The sequence below is a fragment of the Phyllostomus discolor genome, chromosome 5 (genome assembly GCF_004126475.2).
Source record: "Phyllostomus discolor isolate MPI-MPIP mPhyDis1 chromosome 5, mPhyDis1.pri.v3, whole genome shotgun sequence".
Taxonomy (NCBI): Eukaryota; Metazoa; Chordata; class Mammalia; order Chiroptera; family Phyllostomidae; genus Phyllostomus; species Phyllostomus discolor.
Window position 1 is genome coordinate 31422726 of NC_040907.2, and position 23428 is coordinate 31446153.

At 42.3% G+C, this 23428-nt stretch overlaps 1 protein-coding gene across 15 annotated transcripts in view; it reads left to right on the top strand.

Moving 5' to 3' along the window:
• The first annotated feature begins 8236 nt into the window (after positions 1–8236).
• The window catches only part of MAST2 (microtubule associated serine/threonine kinase 2), a 163689-nt gene continuing 148497 nt past the window's right edge, over positions 8237–23428 (top strand). For 8 of the 15 annotated variants that reach the window (XM_036026004.1, XM_036026010.1, XM_036026007.1 and 5 more), the window contains exon 1: positions 8238–8725. In XM_036026004.1, coding sequence (XP_035881897.1) covers positions 8537–8725 — 189 coding nt within the window. In that variant the 5' untranslated portion in view covers positions 8238–8536. Of the gene's footprint in view, positions 8726–23428 lie in introns of all 15 variants that reach the window. The other 7 variants (XM_036026011.1, XM_036026012.1, XM_028511373.2 and 4 more) reach the window with 2 other exon arrangements.

Consider the following 23428-nt stretch of genomic DNA (forward strand, 5'->3'; position numbering starts at 1 on the left):
GAAAAAAATTAGGTAACAATTGAGATATTTGCTTTATTGAGGTAGTCTAGAACTGAACTAACGATATCTCTAAGGTATGCCTGTTTTCTATTTCTCACTCCTTATTCTGCATTCTGAAAGTCCACAGAAGCAGTCTGGCATCCATGGAACTCTCTTGACCAGGGAAGTTCCAGGAAGGGGAGAGAAGAGGAAAGGGTAGACATACTTTTTCTCTTTAAGAACATAATAAAACCGGAGGAGAGGAGAGAAAGTTGTGAACATTTGCTTGTTAGTAATTTTTATTCTTCCACATATATATCAGGCTGAGAGCATTTCCTGGACTTCAGACCCATGTCTTCAACTGGTATATCTCATAGGCACCACAAAATCAACATGTCCCAATATTGTACTTTTTGTAATGTCCAGTGGATGCGTTTGTCAATATTTCTCTTCCATGTAAGGGTAAATCCATACTTCTTGACTGTGTGAATAAATGAGCAAGTGAAATTATAAAACCTGCCCTTCCTTTTGTATTCTCTAGGGCAGTGAAAGACAATAGCATCCCCCTGGTTATTTAAGCTAGATTCCTAAAGATTATCCCTGACCCCTCCCATTTGCTCATTTCCCTTATCTGGCTAGTAATCATGAGGTCCTATATATTCTACATATTTAATATTTACAATCTGTACCTTTTGTCTAGTCCTACTACTGTACAACTCCAACAAATACCTGATCAATTTTACTTATTCTTTTGTAATAGACTCTTAAGTGGTTTCTGCTCTCCACTTTTATTCCCCTCCAATATATCTATCCAAGACATATTACCCATAGTTCCAGAGAAGCCTGCCATCTTCCTGTATGGAAAATTCTTCCTTCCTTACAGCCCTAGCAATGGTCCAAGGCAGTCACATTTTGTACTACTTGATACCATCTTTCAAATTTCTAGACATTGCTATTTGGACCTGGAAAGTATTGCTGACTAATGTGTAGGTTATCCAGCAGCTATGAAAGTAACTTGACTCTTAAAGTTTGGCCAATTAGCTTCTCATCCTTAGGTAAATGAATTAGGAAGCAGGGAATGAATTAGAAAAAAAGAAATGAAGTTTTTAAATTGCACAGAGAGATCAACTAGTAGAAAAGAAGCTAAGATCAAGGACAAAGTTTTGGCTACGTAGAAAATATTGGTAGGCAGACGTGATGATATGAAGCAATAATACAGACCAGAGGGCAAATAAACTTGTTAAGCTGGGAGGAAAAGCAAAAAGATAGACGAATTAAAGTAGAGATCAAGAGAGAAGCTTAGTCATGGTAATGACAGCACAGAATAAAATGCCCTAAACTTTTATTGCTGAGGATCCTAGAGATGATTCCACTTCCAAATTCCCTGAGGCCAGCTATACTTTTATTTTTGTACTTCCTTGAGAGTATTGATTTTCCTGAGATGCCAATGTATTCTAATGTATTTAACATGGATTCAGTTTCCATTTGGAGCCAATGCCCTGCCAAAGATTACATTTGTGAGCCATCAGCTTCTCTGACAAAACAGCTACTAGAAATCACCATTTTAAGTGATAATGATGGAGGTTTGGTTACATGTAACAGACACCCCAAATTATAGTGACTTAAATAAAGAGAAGTGTAGTTCTCTCTTATGTTATAGTATAGAGGGCAAGGATGGAAGCTCTGCACTATGAGTTTATCTTGGAATTTTCTACATTGTTGCATTTCCACCCCAGGAGGTTTCTTTAACCCTGTGGTCCAAGGTAAGTTTCTAACACTAACACTTTTTTTAAAAATATTTTTAAACATTTTATTTATTTATTTTTAGGGAGGGAGGGGAGAGAGAGAGAGAGAGAGAGAGAGAGAGAAACATCAATGTGCGGTTGCTGGGGGTTATGACCTGCAACCCAGGAATGTACCCTAGCTGGGAATCAAACCTGGGATACTTTGGTTCCCAGCCCGTGCTCAATCCACTGAGCTACACCAGCAGGGCTACACTAACACTTTTCAAGCAACAGGCTAGAGGAAGGGGAGGAGAAGAGGAGAAGGGTTAGACATACTTTTCTCTTAAGAACATAATAAACCGGAGGAGAGGGAGAGAGGGGCGTAATGGGAGAAAGAAAGGGAAGGGTCAAAATCAAAGGAACATGTAATAAAGGACCCATGGACAAAGACAATGGGGTGGGTGTGGGTGGGAGGATTGAATGTGGAAGGTGGGGGTGTGGGTAAGGCAGGGGAGAGTAGTGGGGGGGAAATGGGGACAACTATAATTGAACAATAAAAAAATTAAAAAAGAACAATTAAAAAGCTGCATTCATCACTCATGCTCACATTTCATTGGTCAGAGCTTAGTCACATGGCTATACTTAGTCACAAAAAAGGCTGGGAATTGTCTTTATCTAGGTGGGCATGTGCCCAGCAATAAAAAAAGGGAGAATGGATATCAGGAGGACAAGTATCTGTTGTTGTCTGATTATAATAAGGAATCCTTGAAGCTGACTCTTAGAAATGTGGGCCCCTTTGAATCACCTACAAGAGTAGGTGCTCTTTCATACAAGAGTTGAGCATGCTGGGATCACTGTGAAAGCAGCCTCCTCCAAGAGAGGTGTACGTTCCCTAGCCCCCCTAGACACCCTGAGAGTATTCTCCATTAGGATTAGCGAGTAATCATTGCCAAAGGACCCTCTCTGTTTTGAATGTTTAAGAGGACGATACTGCAGGGTCCCTAGGATGTGGGATCCTTGGGAAACTTGCCCTGGGACTGCTTGTTTCCCTGCCAAAGTGACGGTCTATGTATGATAACCTGAAAAGGTACAGGACAAGAGCTTTCAGTGTGGAACTCTGACATGGGCTTCTTTGGCTGACTGTGGCCTGAGATAATGGGGTTTTCTTCCCTCAAAAACCCTTGTTTGGATTGGGAGGACCTTGTTATGTTGTCTGTTTTAGTCTGCTGGGCTGCCATAACAAAATAACATAGACTGTGTGGCTTAAATAACAGCAATTTATTTCTTGCAGTTCTAGAGGCTAAAAGTCCAATATCAAGGGTCCTGCCCATTTGGTTTTGGTTAAGATCTCTGTTTCTCTGGCTGGTAGACAGCACTTTCTCACTCTGCAGTCACATGGCCTTACTATGGTGCATGCGTGCCTGGGGTGGGAGAGAGTAAGTATTCTCTGGTGTCTCATCTTATAAGGATAATAATCCTATCAGATCAGGATCCCACCCTTATGACCTCATTTAACCTTAATTACTTCCTTAGAGGCTCCAGCTCCAAATATAGTTACACTGGGGGGTTCAGGCTTCAATATGAATTTGTGGGGATACAAACATTCACTTCATAACATGGTCCCGGGGAGGAATGATGCTAATGAGCTAATCTAATTTTAGCTGGACTAGGCTATGGAAGTTGAACTTCCTGGGGTATGCTGCAGAGATAGCCACAAATTCTCCCCATCTGAATCTATTTCTTCTTTCCATGTGACTTTAGTCCCCTCCCACACTGACTTGCTTTGGCAATGACTTGCTTTGTGACTTATGACTTGCTTAGGCAATGACACAGTTGTTAATGTTTCACCAAGAAAGACATAAAAAGTGCTCTTGCTCTGGCTGGGTGGCTCATTTGGTTGGAACATTGCCCCATACATCAAAGGGTTGCGGGTTCAATCCCCAGTGAAGGCCCATACCTATGTTGCATGTTCAGTCTCTGGTTGGGACACAGTATGGGAGGCAACTGACTGATGCTTCTCTGTCTCTCTGTCTCTCTCTCTCTCTCTCTTTCTCTCATCAATTAATCAATATATATCCTCAGGTAAAGATTAAAACAATAATGAATACTCTCACATTGAGGCTTGCTGTGTTTTTCTGCTCTTGGGACCCCTGCCACTGCTGTCATGTGAAGTGTAAGCTAGCCTGCTGGGTAAGATATACATGACTTTGTTGCTCTCATTGCTAGGCCAATTGCCAGACATGTGAGAAAGGCCATTCCAGATTATGTAGCCACCAGCCAGTCCTAAGCCGACCGCAGCTGAGTTTGTAAGCTTGGCAGTGACCAGCTAAACTGGCTCAGAACATAAGAACATCCAGTTGACCCACAGAATTGTCAACTAAATAAATGATTGCTGTTTTAAGCCACAAATTTTGGCTTTTTTTTTTTTTTAATAAACAATAGATAATTGCCATACTTACCTTTTAAAATATAAGAACCTTGGAATTTTTAGGTAATTAAAGAGATACCAGCCTTTCTGATAATGTGACAGGAGGGGTCTGAGTGACTAACTAGAAAAAAGAAAAGTGATGTGATCACATTTATACTCTAAGATTGTGGAACAGTTTTGTATTAGTTACACATCTAAATACTGGTAGCTCTCAGACCTGAGCTCTAAATCAATTTAATCCATAGCTCATTGAACATCTTCACTTGAGTATCTCACTGGCAATGAAGAGCAAACACATCTAAAACAATTAATCACAATCTCCTTCACAATTCTTCTTCATTATTCCCTGTCTCAGTTACCTAAGCCAGAAACTTGGAAATCATTCTCAAGTTCTTTCTCTTTCTCTCCACCTAGGTGCAGACAACAGGTCCTATTTCTACTTTCTGAGTTTCTTTAAAATCCATCTACTTTTTTTTTTTAAGATTTTTTTATTTTTTTTTAGGGAGGGAAGGGAGGGGGAGGGAGAGAGAGAGAGAGAGAGAGAGAGAAACATCAATGTGTGGTTGCTGGGGGTTATGGCCTGCAACCCAGGAATGTACCCTGGCTGGGAATCGAACCTGGGACACTTTGGTTCCCAGCCCACGCTCAATCCACTGATTGAGCTACGCCAGCCAGGGCTTAAAATCCATCTACTTTCTTCCATCGCCACTACCACTTTCATAATACTTGTTATCAATCATCACCTTTCTTCCAAACATTGTAATTGCCTCTTAATTTGCATAAGATTTAGTAGTGGAATAGATACATGAGAAAGAGAAGATTCAAGGATCATTCTGAGGTTTTGGCCTGAGCAACTGGAAAAAAAAAAAGGCTTGTTATTAGTAAACTGAGGAAGAAGGGATGACAGGTGATCAGGCCAGGCTGTGTCATGTGTCCATCTCTGGCGATGAGAGGCTGAGGAAGTGACTATCTGGCTGTATTTATTTTCGATTACTGTGTATAAAATTATCACAAAACTTATCAGCTTAATATAACACACCTTATCTCAGTTTCTGTAGATCAGGAGTCCAGGTATGGCTGAGCTATGTTCTTACCTGGAGAAGGATCTATTTCCAAGTTCATTCAGGTTGTTGGCAGAATTAATTTCCTTATGGTTGTAGGACTTAACACTTTGGGTTTCTTGTTACTATTTTGCTGGCTCTTGTATGAGAGGCTGTCTCTAGCTCCTAGAGGCTGCCTGCAATGTCCTGCCACATAGCCCTCTCCAAGGGCAGTTCAGAACATAGTACCTTATTCAAAGCCATAAGGAGAGTGGAGAGTGAGTCTGTTAGCAAGACAGAATCTTATATAATGTAATGCAATCATAGAGTGATATGACATCACCTTAACTATATAATTTTATTAATTATAAAGCAAGTCACAAATCCTACCTATACTACTCAAGAAGAGGGGAATTACACAAAGGCATAATATACTGGGGAGGGAGTAGATCATGAGGGCTCCCTTAGAGTTTGTGGTGCACACTGACTTTCCCAGTCTCTATCATGGAAGATGAAAAGTTAGAATAGGAGTTCTGATCCCTGAGTTATCAAGGCTGAATCAGTGGATTCTCTTGCCAGAGACTGTGAATTTAGAGTGGTGATTCAATTACAAAGAAGTTAGAATCCCTTTGCAGAGGTGGGTGACAGCAACATAGCATATTGTCTGTGGTGGTGTGAGAATGGTGGGTGACAGCAATGTCCTGAAATTATCCCTGATTTGTAGTCTGTAGAGGCTCCTTGTTTCTGCGTTTCATATGCCTGCTTCTCTAATCGCTAGTCAGTTCTGTGAGCCTCTCTAAAGAGCCTTTTCTTTTTTTTTTTTCTTTCTTTTTTACTTTTTTTTTATTTAATAAGGAGAATTCTTTCATATGGAAAGAGTTAGTACAATCCATATTTGAAAGGAGAAACAATAGGTATTGAACCGTAGGGAAAGGGCAAGGGTGAGTATGGCCCCAGGGCCTGGTGAACCCGATACTCCATTTCCCATCCAAGGTACAAAGCGCCCCAGAAATAATGTATAAACAAGCTGCAACGTCACACCTTTAGCCATCGTCTGCCCTTTCAAATACCTGGTCTACATGAAAAGACAAAGAGAGAAAAGGCCAAATAAAAACAGAAGGAAACAGAAACAACCCTCTCAAAAAAACCCCAAACTCTCTTTACTATGCAAGGCATGAGGTCAAAGCTTACAGTACAGTGTCCCCTTTAAACAATGGGAGAAGTCATCCACACAGAGCCCGGTAGACACGTCCGCTCGGAGGCTTTGCACATGCTGCAGACAGGGCCCCGGGACACTGCCGCCACGGTGGAGGCCACCCAGCCCGGGCGGAGGATGGTTAACAGCATGCCAGCGCGCCTGGAAGATGACTGGCCAGATACGCGCTGGAAGAGCTTTTCAATAAATTCCCCCTTAGGCTTAGGATGGTCAGAGTTGTTTCTATTGTTTGTACTAAGAATGTAGCAGACCCTGTACATGCAGGGAACTATAAACAGCTAATATAATTCTATATAGTTGGGATTAATAGAAGGTAAGGTAGGTAGAGACCAGATTTTGGATGGCCTTGTCAACCACAGTAAATTTAGGGTAACAAGTTATATGAAGATTTTGTAAAGGCGTTTTGGAGGATGATTTGAAGGGAAAGAGAGTGGATGTAGATGAACCAGTTAGAAAGCTTACCTAGTCAAGAAGGTGAGAAAAAGAGAAGACTTGAGCTGAGGTGGTGCCAGTGGGATGGAAAGAGGAGGCAGACTGAAGAAATAGTAAGGTTATAGAAGCAACAGGACTTGCTCATTATAATGTTGGATGTGGGGACAAGAAGGTAAGGAAGGAGTCTAGGATGACTTCTAGGTTTCTGGTTGAGGCAACTGGATGGATGGTAGTGAGGAAGTGAAACAGGTGATACAGAGACTGGGAACAGGCTATACAGTACATTGGTTGTATGTGTAGGCTCTGGTATGTGACAGATATTGGTTTGAAACCTGGCCTTCCATTTATTAGCTATAGCATATTTAGCATGTTATGTAACTTGAGCCTCAGTTTCTCAACTGTAAATTGGAAAAAAACGTAGCTTACCTGTTGTTCACTTGTTGTGAATTGAATGCAGTGTCTATAGGTCCAGTAGGCACTCTATGATATTACCTGTTATTATTTTTCAGGAAGGGTTCAGGGAGGAGACCCAGGAAAAATGGGTGTAGCATTCAGAGTAATAACTAGGGAAAAACACAACGTGGTGGCAGACTAGCTGAAGTCAGAAGGAGGATGCCAGACAGTGCTGATCTACAGCCACGTTGCTGATGAGATGAGTCATGGGAAGGCTGCTCAGGCCACAGCTGGACTGGCTGTGGGCAGGCTGGACTGGGTTATAACACGATGACTTCATTGTCACTGGGGAATTATGGGAACCGTTCCGGAAACCTTTTTGTCCTCCTCTTCCCCCAGAAGGAATCCATCACTTCTTCCTCTTTTACAGGATTTTACACATCCTGGCTTACTTTCTGTAAGCAGCAAGAAACAGTGGAAAGGGACAGAAAAGCCAGAATTTGTGTCTCGTCGAATTTGTTCACTGATTTGCCAGAGTGCACGTCATTTCACCTCGGTCTTCTTATCTGTAACGTGAGCGAGAGCAGACCCGCCTCCCCAGTGTGCTGTGAAGACTAGGTGAAAGTGCCAAGCGCTCAGTGAAAAGGCACACGTTGGTATTTTATCAACTTGTCGTATATTTTGCCTCCTTCCTGCTTGTGGCCCCTCTCCCCCCAGCTCCCCGAAGACACTGATCAGTTGGAACTCATTTCGGATACCTACCCGACCCCCCTGGGCCAGGCGCACATTTTCATGAATGGGCGAATGGAAGCATCAATGAGCGCCCGCCGCCGCGGCCGCGCGCCCGGAGCCCCGCCCCCTTCCGCTCTTCCCGCTACACACGGGGGCCACGGGCGCGTCTCTCTCGCGACCGTTCGCTGACGCGTGCGCGGGACACCGCGCGCGGCTGGCGGCGGCGGGCGGGCTCCCCGGGCGCGCGCGCCGGGGGAGGGCAGGGGGGTGGGGCCCGGCGGGAGGCCGGCTGGCGGGCGGGCGGGCGGCTGGCAGTGGAGCCGTCGGCGGCGGGTGGCCGGCCGAGCGCGTGCCGGGTGGAAGAAAACGAGGGGCGGCGGCGATGCCTTCTCCTCCGTGAGACGCGCCAAAGAGGCCGCGGCGCTCGAGGCCCCAGGAAGCGCGGAGGAGCTGCGGGCTGGGGTCGGTGGCCGCGGGCGCCCGCCGGGCCATGGTGGCTGCGGGCGGTGGTTGGCGCGGCGGCGCTGCGGCCCGGAGCAGCGCGGGGCCGGGGGAGTCGCGGCGCTGACGCCCGCGGGGCCCAGCAGCAAACATGAAGCGGAGTCGCTGCCGCGACCGACCCCAGCCGCCGCCGCCGCCGCCGCCGGCCGCCCGCGGGGAGGATGGGGCTCAGCGGGCGGCGGAGCTGCCCCAGCCCCTGCCCCAGCGCCGGCGAGCGCCGTCCGGGAGGCAGCGACTGGAGGAGCGGACCGGGCCCGCGGGGCCCGAGGTCAAGGAGCAGGTAGGGCGGGCCGGGGTCCGGGAGGGGAGGGATGGAGGGGCCGCCTGAATGGAAGCGGTGGGGGAGGGGATCTCGGGCGGGAAGACGGGTTAGGGCATTTGAGGGGTCGGGGGCTGAGTGGTTCCGCAGGAGGAATGGGCGGGGGGCTCTGCAGAGGCAGCAAAGTGGGGAGCGGAGAACTGGCGCTGATGGGTTGGGGTTCGATGGGAAATGGGGGCGTCAGGGGTGAAAAAGCGTCCTGTGTGTGCTCGAAGTCCGGAGTTCTGGACGGGAAGAAGGGACGCCGAATGTGAACTGGGAGTAAATGCACCGCAAAGAATAGGTTTACGAAAACGGGCATTGAGGAGTTACCTGGCGGGGTGCATATTGTGAGTCAGGGAAGGTCAGTATTACATGGTAAATGTTATCCTAGTTCCTTGAGATTGTTTTGACAGTTATAAAAACGGATGTTATTCCTAAGCACTGCTTGATTTGGCCATCACTGTAGTCTGATGGGGAGTGTGTGTGTTCAGAATCTTTTTTGAAGTTCTTCTCAGTAACGATCTGTTTCACGAGAAAACACTTTTTAAAAACACCTGCATGTGCGGAATCCCAAGCCCAGTGCTGTGAACGGGGAATTCATAGATACAGGCTCTGCCTTTTAAGAGTTTTCCACTGAAAACATGTTGACGGGAAAAGACGGAAAGCAGTGAAAAAATATTCATGGAGTTTCTGAATGGACAGGGTGTGTTTATATAATTTATTAACAAGTGTAGGTGTAGTTAGAAGTAGGGGTTAAAGGTTAGTTTTATGGGGAGGAGAAGTTGTCACTAGTAGTGGTAGGAAGTTCAGTGAAAGGAGAATATGTGGTCTTTGATCTCGTGGGAACTGCAGGAAAATGTTCTGTAATGGACTCTACTGACAACTCTCCTTTTGCACTCCAGACCCGACTCACTTCATCCCTGAATCTTTCAACATTTCTGTTAGATTCCTGACCCTTTCCCAACAGTTAAATTAGTTTTTTTCTTACACATCATTCATTACAACAGTTTCAGTGATGCACACGCTAGCACTTGGAATTGTTTTCTCCTTTTGTCCTTTCACCTTTTATTCCCCACCCAGCCCTGAAGAGACTGCACCATCCGCTCTCTCTGCCCTTGCTTCACGCCACTGAGCATTGTCCTGTTGCTGTAATTTCCCCCTCATCCTTGCCTTTTATATTTCCTGCAGTACCTATTCAAAACTTTAAAAAAGTATTTAAAGCCAAGATCCTTTCCTTACTCAATTTACCTGGTCCGGTTGACTTTATCACATGCTTCACTAAAGCGTTCAAGATTACTTGATTTTCTCCTCTTCTTTATATTAGGATTTCTGTGTTCACTCATCCTTTGCTTCAGTCTCAAGGAAAGCAGTACATTTATCACCCTCTCCGAGGCTAATCCCTCTACTTACATTCTTGATTTCATCCCATCTCATTTGCCCTTGTTATGTGTGTTATTTTCCTTTTGTCTTAAACCTTAAATAAAAACAAAACAACACAACTTCCCTGAATTGTGTAACCCACCTACGTTACTTTGTTATCTCTTTGCTTCACCAGCAACCTTCTTGAAAAATGAGTCAGCTTCCTCACCTTGCATACATTTCTCATATTATGGTTTGGCTTCTACACTTAAACTCTCCTAAAACTGATGTTTTCAAGGTCAGCAGTAATTTTCTATGTTTGTTTATTTACTTTTTTATTGAAGGTGTGACTTTAATACAAATCTAATGTTCATTCAGCCAATGAATTTTTGTAAAATGAATATACCCATGTGACCACTACTTAAATCAAAATGTAGAACATTTTTAGTACCATAGAACCCTCCTCAAAAGGTAACCACTTTCCCAACCTCCATCACCATGGATTAGTTTTGCCTCCTCTTGAGCTTCATATAAATGAAATCATACAGTTTGTACTCTTTTGAGACTAGATTCTTTTATTCAAATCATGTTTGTGAGACCCATCTATGTTGTTGCTTATGGAAATAGTTGGTTCTTTTTCATTACTGTATAGTTTTCCATGGTGCAAATGTACCATGATGGATACTAAAATGTCTTTTTAAATTAAAAAACAATGCATGGCTACTTGTGAAGAGTTTTCATTGTGAAAGAGTTACACAGAGAGATACACAGCAATCCCAGGGACTTTAAAATTATTAAATCTGATAGTCTTCTCCTAGTCCTCATTCTCCCTGACCTCTGTGAACTATTTGTCATTATTGACCATGTGTTCCTACTTGATATTTTCTTTTGTCACAATGTCCATTCCAATTCTGTGTGACTGCTTCTTGTGAGTCTTTGTTTGATTTCCTGCTTCCTAAATGTTCCTGGTGGTTATGTCCTTTGCCCTTAGCCTTTTCCTTAATTGTACTCTACTTTTTAGGGGGCTTCCCTATTTGTGGCAAGTGCTTAGGATGTGGAACAAGGGTCTCTGACACTCTTTATTCATGGCATTGTGTCATAGAACCTTCTTTTTTTATTGTCGTTTTTTAAATTAATGTTCAAGTACAGTCGTCTCCATTTTCCGACCCCCACTTTCCCCTGCCCCACCCACCCATACCTCCCACCCTCAATCCTGCCCCCCTTTGGCTTTGCCCATGGGTCCTTTATACATGTTCATTGACAACCCTTTCCCTTAGAACCTTCTGGTAGAGTGATCTGAATCACTAGGACTAACCTTTTCCCTTAGCTGTATATTGCCATTTCTGTGCTTACTGTTTCCATCATAGACTTTCAGCATTTGTGATCTTAACACATTCGTGATTTTCATAATTTGATAGTGTCCTTGAAAGTTCATAACTTGTAATTATTTGATTTTGAAAAGGTAAACATTTCAGTTTTGTGTGTTAGAGACTGGATGATTCCATTCTTTCAGGGAGTAAGAGCCTAGCTGATCAATAAGCACCCACCTCTCACCAATGACTTTCTTCTCCATTTATCATGACATGAAATAATGCTTGTTATACTTTATACTATACTGTGCTGATATTTAGGATTAAGGTCTGAATAGGATGCTAGACTTGGATTTCTAGAAGGCCAGTGGCTTACTATATTATTCAAATAGAATTTATTATTTCTCCTTTCAAATGTGCCTCTTTCTTTGTCATCAAACCTGAAACTGTATTTTTGATCCTTGAGTTCTCCTTCTCCTCTAATCCCCTTATTCCGGTTCTGCTGATTCTACCTTCATGACATCTTTCAAATCTTTATTCTCACTGTCATCACCTTAATTCAGCATTTATAAACTTTTGTCTTAGTTCTTGTAATAACTCCACTACATTTCTCTGCTTTTAGTCTTTTTTTAAAATTTTAAAAATATTTTACTTATTTATTTTTAGAGAGAGGGGAAGGGAGGGAAAAAGAGGGAGAGAAACATCCACGTGAAAAAGAAACATCATTTGATTGGCTCTCTTACATGCTCTGACGGGGGAAGGAACCCACAACTGAGGCCTGTGCCCTGGTGGGGAATTGAAGCAGTAACAACACTGTGCTGTGCAGGAGGATGCCCAGCCAACCTAGTCAGGGCAAACTGGTCAGGGCTCTCCTTTCAAAATATATCCAGAATCCAACCACTTCTCATCATGTCTGTTGCTACCACCCTGTCTAAGCTAATACGATCTTGACTGAACTTTTTAATGGTTTTTTCACTTACTTCCCTGCTTTCGTTCCTCCTCACCCTATAATCTGAGCTATAGACTCCTATTTTTAGTTATCTGGGTAGCATTTCCATTTGGATAGCTAAGAGACCTTTCAAATTTAACTTGTCCAAAACTGAAATCCTGATTTTTTTTTATCCCAGTCTGCTTCTTCCTCAGTCTTTCCCATGTCACTAAATAGCACTACCATGAATTACTCAGACCAAAACTTGGAAATTGTCTTTGATTCTCTTCTTGGCCTCATATTCTACATTCATCCCATCAGGTCTGGTTGGTGCTACATTCAGATTACATGAGACTGTTCCCCACTAATCCCATCAGTACACTCATCTTGCCTCTATTATGTCTCTTTTCTTTCTTTAAAAGATTTTATTTATTTATTTTTAGAGAGAGGGGAAGGGACGGAGAAAGAGAGAGAGACATCAGTCAGTTGTCTCTCACACACCTGCAACTGGGGACCTGGCCCACAACCCACGCTTGTGCCCTGATGGGAATTGAACCCATGACCTTCTGGTTCACAGGCAGGCACTCAATCCACTCAGCCATACTAGCCAGGGCTCTTTCTAAAAAAAAAAAAAAAAAAAATATATATATATATATATATATATATATTATCAATTATGCTATTACGGTTGTCCTGATTTTCTCCTTTTTAAAAAATAATATTTTATTTCTTTATTTTTTAGAGAGAGGGGAGGGGAAGGAGAAAGAGGGAGAGAAATCTCAAGGCGTAGTTGCCCCTCATTGCCCCCAACTGAGGACATAGCCTACAACCCAGGCACGTGCCCCGGCTGGGAATCAAACCAGCAACTCTTTGGTTTGCAGGCCTGATTTTCTCCTTTTGCCCTTGTCCACCAAGCACCCCTACTCCCTCAGGCAATTCTTCCACCATTGTTCATGTCCATGAGTCATGCATATATAATTTCTTTGGCTACTTCATTTCCTATACTGTACTTTGCATCCCCAAGGCTGTTCTGTAACTACCTATTTGTACTCCTTAATCCCCTCACCTCTTCACCCATTCTCCCCCTCTGCCCTCCCATTTGGCATCTTTCTGGTAACTAGCTTCTTTTTTCTTGTTGCTTTTAAAAGTCTCTCCTTATTTTTAACCTTTGGCCTTTTAATAATGCTGTGTCTTGGAGTGGGCCTCTTTTCATTCATCATAATTGGGACTCTAAGTGCTTCCTGGACTTGCATGTCTACTTCCTTCACCAAATTAGGGAAGTTTTCTTTCACTACTTTTTCAGATAGATTTCCAATTTCTTGCTCTTTCCCTTCTCCTTCTGGCACCCCTATGAGGTGAATGTTGGACCTCTTAAAGTTGTCCCAGAGGCTGTGTATACTATCCTCATGTCTTTGGATTTTTTTTCTTCTTTTTGTTCTGTGTGGTTGTTTTTGCTTCCTTATGTTCCAAATCATTGATTTGATTCTGGGCTTCACCCTCTCCACTGTTTTATCCTGTAAATTGTTCTTTATTTCAATTAGTGTATCCTTTGTTTCTGACTGGGTCTTTTTTTATGCTGTTAAGGTCCTCACTAAGTTCCTTGAGCATCCTTATAGCAGCGTTTTGAACTCTACATCTGATAGTTTGCTTATCTCCATTTTGTTTATCTCTTTTTCTAGAGGTTTTATCTGTTCTTTCATTTGTGCCAAGTTTCTTTGTCTCCTTGTTTTGGCAGCCTCCCTGTGTTTGTTGTATGTGTTAGGTAGTGCTGCTTTCACTCCATGTCTTGGTAGTGTGGCCTAATGTGGTAGGTGTCCTATAGGGTCCAGTGGTATAGCCTCCCTTATCACCTAAGCTGGGAACTCGAGGCATGCCCCCTGTGTGGGCTGAGTACATCTTTCTCTTATAGTTGAGTCTTGGTTGCTGTTGGCAGATCAATGGGAGGGATTTACCCAGGCCAGTCGTTTGCAAGGACTGGCTGTGACTACTGACCACAAACCTCCACCTTCCATGGAGGATCAGCTGTGCAGGGGCAGGGTGATGGTGCTACAAAGTGGTCTGTAGCTACCCACTGAGTGTGCTGGCCCTGGAGTTTCCCAGGTGGTGTAGGCTAAGGTCAGCCCCGACATGAGTTTTTCCCAGGGCACCCTGCCTGAGCTATGAAGCAATCTGAGATGGCTGCTACTTGTGCTGGGCTTAAAGATCCCCAGGTGACGCCAAGCTGTGACTCTAATTTGGCTACACTAGGGCTCACTGAAGCCAGCAGTTGCTTGTTTGATATGATACAGGAGCCAAGAGCAGCCATTCTTTTGGAAAGGCAGCTTGGGTGGGCCTGTAATGATGCGGGAACTCAAGAGTGGGAAAATTTTAGTTCAAGGTAATAGTTAATAAGCCTGGTAGTTAATGCATGTGAAAAGTTATTGTTTCAGGAACTTCAGGTACAGCCCACCCTGACTCCATGAGACCAATAAGCAATTCCATCTCTGGGCCTCAGGAGGTCTCAAGCAATCAAGATGGTATCTGAGACATTGTGCTCCAGGGTGAGATGACCACCAGCCTAGCACACAGCTAAAGACTTCCATCCAGGGCTAGAATGCTGCGGTTTTTAATCTAATTAACTTTTCCCAGGATTCCAAACCCTTTACCTACATTTTGTTCTTCTTATAAAAAGGGCCATTTTAAAATGGAGTTTAAGACCCTCTATTAGGGTACAAACCCACCGTCTTCTCAGATCACTGGCACTTTGAATAAAGCACCCATAAAGATTCAATTCCTGTCTCTGCTTATTGAGTTTGGTCGGTGACAGACAGTCTGAACGCCAGCTTTTCTGGTTTCATGTTTTGGTGACTCTGCAGTAAGTTGGGTGGTTTAGAACCTCTGTGGATCTCCAAGGCAGGTTAAACAGTGTTAGCCAGGTTGATGGAGGCTCAGATATAGCACATTTCAAAGGTGATTTTAGTTTTGGGAAAAGCCGGAAGTTACAGGGTGCTGAATCTGGATTGTTAGCGGGGCTGAATCACCTGGGTGATTTGATGTTTTGCCAAAAAACTCAGCATGAGCCCTGGCTGGTGTAGCTCAGTGGATTGAGCATGGGCCTGGTAACCAAAGGGTCCCTGGTTTGATTCCTAGTCAGGGCACATGCCTGGATTTCGGGCCAAGTCCCCAGTAGGGGGTGTGCAAGAGGCAATCACACATTGATGTTTCTCTCCCTCTCTTTCTCTCTCCCTTCCCCTGTCTAAAAATAAATAGACAAAATCTTTAAAAAAAAAAGCAACTCAGCATGAGACATGATTCATGAGTAGGCACATTGTCTCGAAGAAGCTGCCAATCACCACTTGCCCATAGCTGTGGCCTGAATCATCTGAATAGTTTTTGCGGAGGAATGTTCAAGCTTAACACAAAAGTTGACGCAGATTCATTGCTCTACTTGCTCAGTCATTTTGAATGCGATGGCCACACAGTACACATGCTCCCTCAGTGATGTCTGTCGCCCCCACTGACTAGTACAGTGAAGTCATCGTTGTTCACACATGCGCTTTCAGTCCACTCTCCTTGGCTGCCAGTTTACATCGATGTTGCACAAACTGTTTTTGTTATATCAACAATCGCTGGGCTTTTTCTGGACAGACTATATATGTATATACACACACACACATATATATGGCTGGGTTCCTCATTTTACTCAGGTCTATTTAGATATCACCTCCTAAAAGAGACCTTCCTTAATCAGGCTTTTAAAAGTAACACTCTTAATCATTCTCTTTCCCTTTTTTATTCACCTGTTTGTATCACATATTTGCTGTTTATTGTCATTCCTCCACATTAAAATACATGTTTCATGAGGAGAGGAATTTAAGTTTGTTTTTTTCACTGCTATATTTCTCTCTTCAGTTTCTAGAATTGTATATAGAAAGTTCTAAATAGATACTTCTGTGTGAATGTATAGTGGTTGAGTTATTCTATGACTTCAAATTCCAACTCTGTGAACCGAGGCAAGTTACTTAAGTTTTCTAAGCCTCAAGTATCCCATGTATATGTAATGGAGATAATATTGTTACCTATTTCATAGGGTTATTGTGAGGATTTAATAAATTAACCCATGTAAAATACTTATTACAAACCCAGATACTAAGAAGTGCTCAATAATGGTTAATTATCATTATATTTTAAAGGTACATTCAGAGTGTGTGAAAATATAGTTCATCTTTTTTAGTGTTCTCATCTGCTTTTAGAAAGAAATATAATAAAAAAAGACATGCCTTGACCTTTGGTTTTTTGGTATTATTGAACTATTCTTTTACTTTGTTAAGCTTGAAAAGGAGGTGTTATTTAATTCATGCATTTTTCCCTCTAGGGAAATTTTTATGGTTTTCTTGATTAAGTAACTTGCTTAGGACATAGTATAGTCTCCCTAGGTTTTAGAATGTAATTAAGGACAAACTCAGACCCTGGCTGGTGTTGCTCAGTAGATTGAATGCCAGCCTGTGAACTCAAAGGTCATAGGTTCCATTCCCGGTTTGGGCACATGCCTGGTTTGTGGGCTGGGCCCCGGGTTGGGGGCATATGAGAGGCAACCAATCCTTGTATCTTGTACATTGCTGTTTCTCTCCCTCTGTTTCTCCCTCCCTTTCTCTCTTTCTCTAAAAGGAAATAAATAAAATCCTTAAAAAAAGATAACAAACTCAGTCCAAGGAGATCACATTTTGAAATTCTGTGATACTTTAGTTGTACCAACTTTAATGTATCAATACTTCCTACCACTAAAGCTGAGTAGCAGATGCACAAATCCATTAACCCTTAATTTGTTGGAGATTAACAAGCTACATAGTTTCTGTGCCAGTATTTCAGCAAAGCAGAGGTAACAAAATAATGTTAGGTCTTCTAATTTTCATGACTACTTGAGACCTTCAGGAATGTTTTTAAAGGCAGAGTTTAGAAGCAGTATTTAAAAAGTTCCTTAAGTTATTTCAGAGGTGTAATACCAAAATGATTTTGTTCAGGTGACTCAGGAACATCTGAGTCCTGCCTTTGACCAGTAAGAGAAAGGGACATTTTATTACTAGCTCTAATGCTAGTAGTCTTCTATAGTAAAGAACACTAGTTGTTGTAATATACATTCAAAATAGCCCAGACTAGTGGAGGCCGTAGTATATTCTAAACACACTTCCAAGGTCACCTGAGGCAAGTGGGGGATCTTGCAAGAGGTTTTGCTGGGCCAGATTTGGAAATGGCTTAATCACTTCCTCCATATTCCATTGCCAGAATTCAATCCTGGGGCCATACCAAACTGCTAGAGGGCTGGGAAATACCACCTAGATGTGCCCAGGAGGAAGGCTAATCATGTGTGATCGATATCTAGCTAGTCCCTACCACAGGGCTCAAACCCCAATGTAGTCCTAATCTAGTACTATGTAGAAATCCTCTTATTTTGGGTATAGATAGCCTGTTACCATGGTCTCTTTTAATTCCTTGTTGGCCCACAGAGTTTTGGCTAATAACAATTTTGAATGCAAGTAAAGAAAGGCCTTTTCCCAAGAACAGCTAGATCTGGAAAATTCCTCTGCCTGCAGAGCTGGTCTCTGACAATCCCCACAATCCTTCAGGTCTTGGTGGGCAGTGAGAGCTCTCATTAGGCCTTTTTCACTTTGTCAGTCTAGCCTTGTGAAAGAGGAAAAAAGCCAGAAGGAAGCCAAAGAGATGCCAAAGAGAAAGGTGACTGGGTCTCAGCTCTTTTCAATGTAATAGGTTCCTGGAAAGAGGTGTGGTCCTAGGGAGCCCACCTCCACATGTGCTTTGACTTTTAAAATACCATACAATATAATACAATTAACATAAAATTTACAGTCGGTGACATTTAGTGCTTCAAATGCTATGCAACAGTCACCACTATCTAGTTTCTGGGGTTCACATCACCCCAGAAGGAAACCTTATACCCAATTTGTAGTTATTTCCCATTTCTTTTTTCCCCCAGTTCCTGGCAACCACTGATTTGTTTTCTGTTGCTATGGACTCTGGACATTTTCATATAAATGGAATCATAATATGTGTGGCTTTTTATGTCTGGCATCTCTCACTTAACATACTGTTTCAGCATACGCGTACCCGCATTGTAGCACATCTCAGTACTTCATCTCTTTTTATGGCTGAGTAATACACTGTTGCATGCATGTATCATATTGTTTACCATTCATCAGTTGATGGGCATTTGGGTTTCTACCTTTTGGTGATTGGGATAGTGCTGCCATAAACATTTGTGTGCAAGTTTTTGTGTGAACACCTGTTTTTCAGTTTTTTTGGTGTGTGTGTGTGTGTGTGTGGTCCAGAAGTTATCCAGTCATATAATATGAAAAATAGAGACATTTATTTAAGAAGATACAAGATTCAAGAAATGCTGTACATAGGGGAGTGACGCCTCAGTCCTGTTCAAACTAAGGTACTTTGGGACCCCACAGTTCTCCCAGTTGCCATCAGCTGCCCCCTTTCCTTTTTTTTTTTTTTAAAGATTTTATTTATTTATTTATTTATTTTTTAGAGAGGGGAAGGGAGGGAGAAAGAGAGGGAGAAAAACATCAATGTGTGGTTGCCTCTCGTGTGTCCCCTACTGGGGACCCGCCGCAACCCAGGCATGTGCTGTGACTGGGAATTGAACCAGTGACCCTTTCTTTTGCAGGCCAGCACTCAATCAATTGAGTCACACCAGCCAGGGCTTTTTTCTAATTTCTTCTTGAGCTCTCCTACCTTATTAGTGAGTTTATCTAGTTCTCATTCATGTTTTGTGGCATAAACATTTTTTTTAAAAAATATATTTTATTGATTATGCTATTACAGTGGTCCCATTTCCCCCTTCACTCCCCTCCACCCTGTACCCCCTCTCCCACCCACGTTCCCCCTTTAGTTCATGTCCATGTGTCATACTTGTGAGTTCTTTAGCTTCTACATTTCCCGTACTATTCTTGCCCTCCCCCTATCTATTTTCAACCTACCTTCTATGCTACTTATTCTCTATACCTTTTCCCCCTCTCTCCACCTCCCACCCCCTACTGCTAGCCCTCCATTTCTGTGGTTCTGTTCCTGTTCTAGTTGTTTACTTAGTTTCTTTTAGTTTTGCTTTAGGTGTGGTTGTTAATAATCGTGAGTTGCTGTCCTTTTACTATACATGTCTTTTCTTTATCTTCTTTTCTTAGATAAGTCCCTTTAGCATTTCATAAAACAAGGGCTTGGTGATGATGAACTCCTTTAATTTGACCTTATCTGAAAAGCACTTTATCTTCCCTTCCATTCTAAATGAGAGCTTTCCTGGATAGAGCAATCTGGGATGTAGGTCCTTGTCTTTCGTGACTTGGACTATTTCTTTCCAGCCCCTTCTTGCCTGTAAGGTCTCTTTTGAGAAATCAGCTGACAGTCTGATGGGAACTCCTTTGTAGGTAACTGTTTTCTTTTCTCTTGCTGCTTCTAGGATTCTCTCCTTCATTTTTACCTTGGCTAATGTAATTATGATGTGCCTTGGTGTATTTCTTCTTGGGTCCAACTTCTTTGGGGCTCTCTGAGCTTCTTGGATTTCTTGGAAGACTGTTCCCTTTGCCAGATTGGGGAAGTTCTCCTTTATTATTTGTTGAAATAACTTTTCCACTTGTTGCTCCTCCCCTTCTGGTACCCCTATAATTCGGATGTTGGAACACTTAAAGGTGTCCTGGATGCTCTTAAGCTTTTCCTTGATTTTTTGAATTCTTATTTCATCATGCTTTCCTGCTTGGTTGATTCTATCTTCTGGTCCACTGTATTGTTTTGAGACTCAGATTCCTTCCTTTCACTATTGGCTCTCCTCCGCATATCTTCCTGCATCTCTTTTATGGTAACCTGCATCCTTTCATCTAAATTGCGCCCAAAGTCAATCAATTCCGTGAGCTTTCTGATCACCAGTGTTTTGAACTGCGCATCTGATAGATTGGCTATTTCTTGGTCTCTCAAAAGGATGAGTCCTGGGGGACTGATCTGTTCTGCTGGAAATATGTCTTATGTCTTTCCCTGTCTCTCCTATTATTATTTTTTTTATTTTTTCTTTTCCGGTCTGGTCGCTCTTGTTACAGTGGGGGTCGGAGCCTTAGGTTTTCACCGGGGCTGGGCACCCCAGTCGCTAGATTGTGACGTTATATGTGGGGGCGGGAGCGGGGATGGGAGGGAATGATGGCGGCAGCTCCGTTCTCCTGGGCTCAGACACTTCCTTGCTTGGGATCCCGGGCCGCGAGCTCTGCCCTGGTCCACAATCGCTGCCCCACTGGTTCCCCCAGTCGCAGCTTGCGTACTCAGGGATCACCGCTGCGTTCTTGCGCCCCAGATGGCTGTCGCGCCGATTTTGCACCAAATTTCCCCCAACCTCCGTGCGCCGCTGACCCGCACCCGCCCCGTGCCCGCCCGGCTCGTCGTCCCCTACCAGCCTGATGTACGGGTCTACTTCAACTTCTTGGCTGTCTGACTTCCATTCAGACAAATCCTCTGACAGTTCTGCGTGAAATTATGACTGTATATTATTGTTGTTCTATTCTTGGTTGTTTGAGGAGGTACGGTGCGTCCACCTATTCCTCCATCTTGCCGGAAGTCCCTCAACATTTTAAGTAATTTCTTTAAACTAAGGAGCTCATAGTTTAAAAGGAGAAACAATAAAAGTACAAAATGACAAGTGCAACAACAGAATAGTACATTGTTTATAAAAGTATCAAAGGCAGTGAGACCTTCTCTCTGCTGAAGTCTATAAAAGATTCTTTTTTTTTTTAGAGTCTTTTTATTTATTCACTTTTAGAGAGGGAAGGGAGGGAGACAGAGAGAAAGAGAGAGAGAGAGAAACATCAATGTGCGATTGCTGGGGGTTATGGCCTGCAACCCAAGCATGTACCCTGGCTGGGAATCGAACCTGCAACACTTGGGTTGGCAGCCCATGCTCAATCCACTGAGCTACGCCAGCCAGGGCCTGAAGTCAATGAAAGATTCTTGAAGGAGGTGACATCTGAGCTGGATTTCCAAAGACAAATGGAGCTTTTGCCAGACAGATTATGGGGGGAGATATGACAAAATTATAATAAATGGCATACTATTTGAAAAACACATTAGACATGATGATAAAAATCAGTAAACTCATATCCTTACAACATAAAATAAATCAGTTCTTAGAGTATATGGTAAGTCTCATTCCAAAAATCCTGTCAACATCTCCTTGATATTTCTATTGCTTGATCCTACTCTTTTATAATATTACCATGATTAGAGCTCCATTCTAATTTAATCAGGATATCTCTCTTATGTGATTTTTAAAAATAGTATGTTACAGAAGGATAGCCTAATGTATTTATCTGCATTTTTGCTTACTATGTTCTTTCTCTTTTCCTCCTTAAGTTTTTTCTTTTATTATTTCCTTTCTGCTTAGAGAACTTCCTTTCACCATTCTTTTAGGTCTTCTGCTGACAAAGTCTCTTAGTTATCCTTATTCCTAAGGGTTATTTTTGTTGGATATTGTTTTTGGTTAACAGTTCTTTTGTTTCAACACTTATATAATACTATGCCACTTTATTCTAGACTTTATGGTTTCTGATGAGCAGTCTGCTGTCTTTTAAGGTAATTTTTTTTCCTCTAGGTGGAGTGTTATTTTCCTCTGGCTGCTTTCATATTTTTCTTTATTTAAAAAAAGATTTTATTTATTCATTTTTAAGAGAGGGGAAGGGAGGCAGAAAGAGAGGGAGAGAAACATCAATGTGTGGTTGCCTCTCATGTGTCCCCCTCTGGGGACCTGGCCTGCAACCCAGGCATGTGCCCTGACTGGGAATTGAACCGGTGACCCCTTGCTTTGTAGGCTGTCACTCAATCCACTGAGCCACAGCAGCCAGGGCCTTTTCTTTTGTTTATAATTTTTTAGAATTTTAATTATGTTTTCTGTCATTTCTTTGGGTTTATTCTGTTATTCTATTTGGGGTTCACTAAGTTTCTCAGATATGTAGATTTATGTCTTCTTCACATGTTTGGGGAGCTTTTAGCTATTATTCTAAAACTTTTTTAGCCTTGTTCTTTGTGTACTTTCCTCTTAGGCTTCAATGAAAGAGACATTAGATCTTGAATTACAGTTCCATATGTCCGTGAGTCTCTGTGTATTGTTTTCAGTCTTTTTTATCTTTGTTGTTCATATTGTGTTATTTCTGTTTTTCTGTCTCCTAGTTTACTTTTTCTTTACTCTGTCCTCTTTGTTCTTTTGGTTAGAGGTTAAAAAATTTTTTTTTTGTTAATACATATTTTTTGTTCTATTTTTTTAATATGTCTTATTTCTTTGCAGAGACTTATTATTTTTTAAAATTGTTTACTTATTTTTAGAGAGGAGAAAGGAGGGAGAAAGAGAGGGAGAGAAACAACAAGGTGTGGTTGCCTCTTTAGCACCCCTACTAGGGACCTGGCCCACAATCCAGGCATGTGCCCTGACTGGGAATCAAACCCACAACTCTTTGGTTCTCAGGCTGGCACTCAGTCCACTGACCCACACCAGCTAGGGCATGATACTTATTTTTTAATTTGATTCAAGCATGTGTGTCTTTGCTTATTGAAATATTTTTATTATATATGTTTTATACCCTTTTTGTCTCTTATTTCCTTTGTTACTGCCATGTTTTGTGTTTAGTTGATTTTTTTCTTTTGTTTTTTTTTGGTGTGGTGAACTGTTTTGATCCTGTCTCATTTCTTCTTGTGTATGCCTTTTATATATATTTTCTTTTTTTAGATATATATTTTTCTAGCCTTGGGGATTACATGTAACATACTAAATTTATAACAATTTAGTTTGAATTTGTACCAGCTTCAGTTGCATACAAAAACTCTGCTCCTATACAGCTCTCTTCCCCCACCCTCTTTATGGTGTGATCAGAAATTATATCTTCATACATCGTGCGCCCAATAGCATAGATTTATAATTGTTTTATGCATTTGTCTTTTAAATCATATAGGAAATAAAAAGTGGAGTTACAAGCCAAAAATACTGGCTTTTATTTTTGCCCACGTATTTGCCTTTATTGGAGATCTTTATATGTTCATATGGCTTCAAGTTTTTTCTTG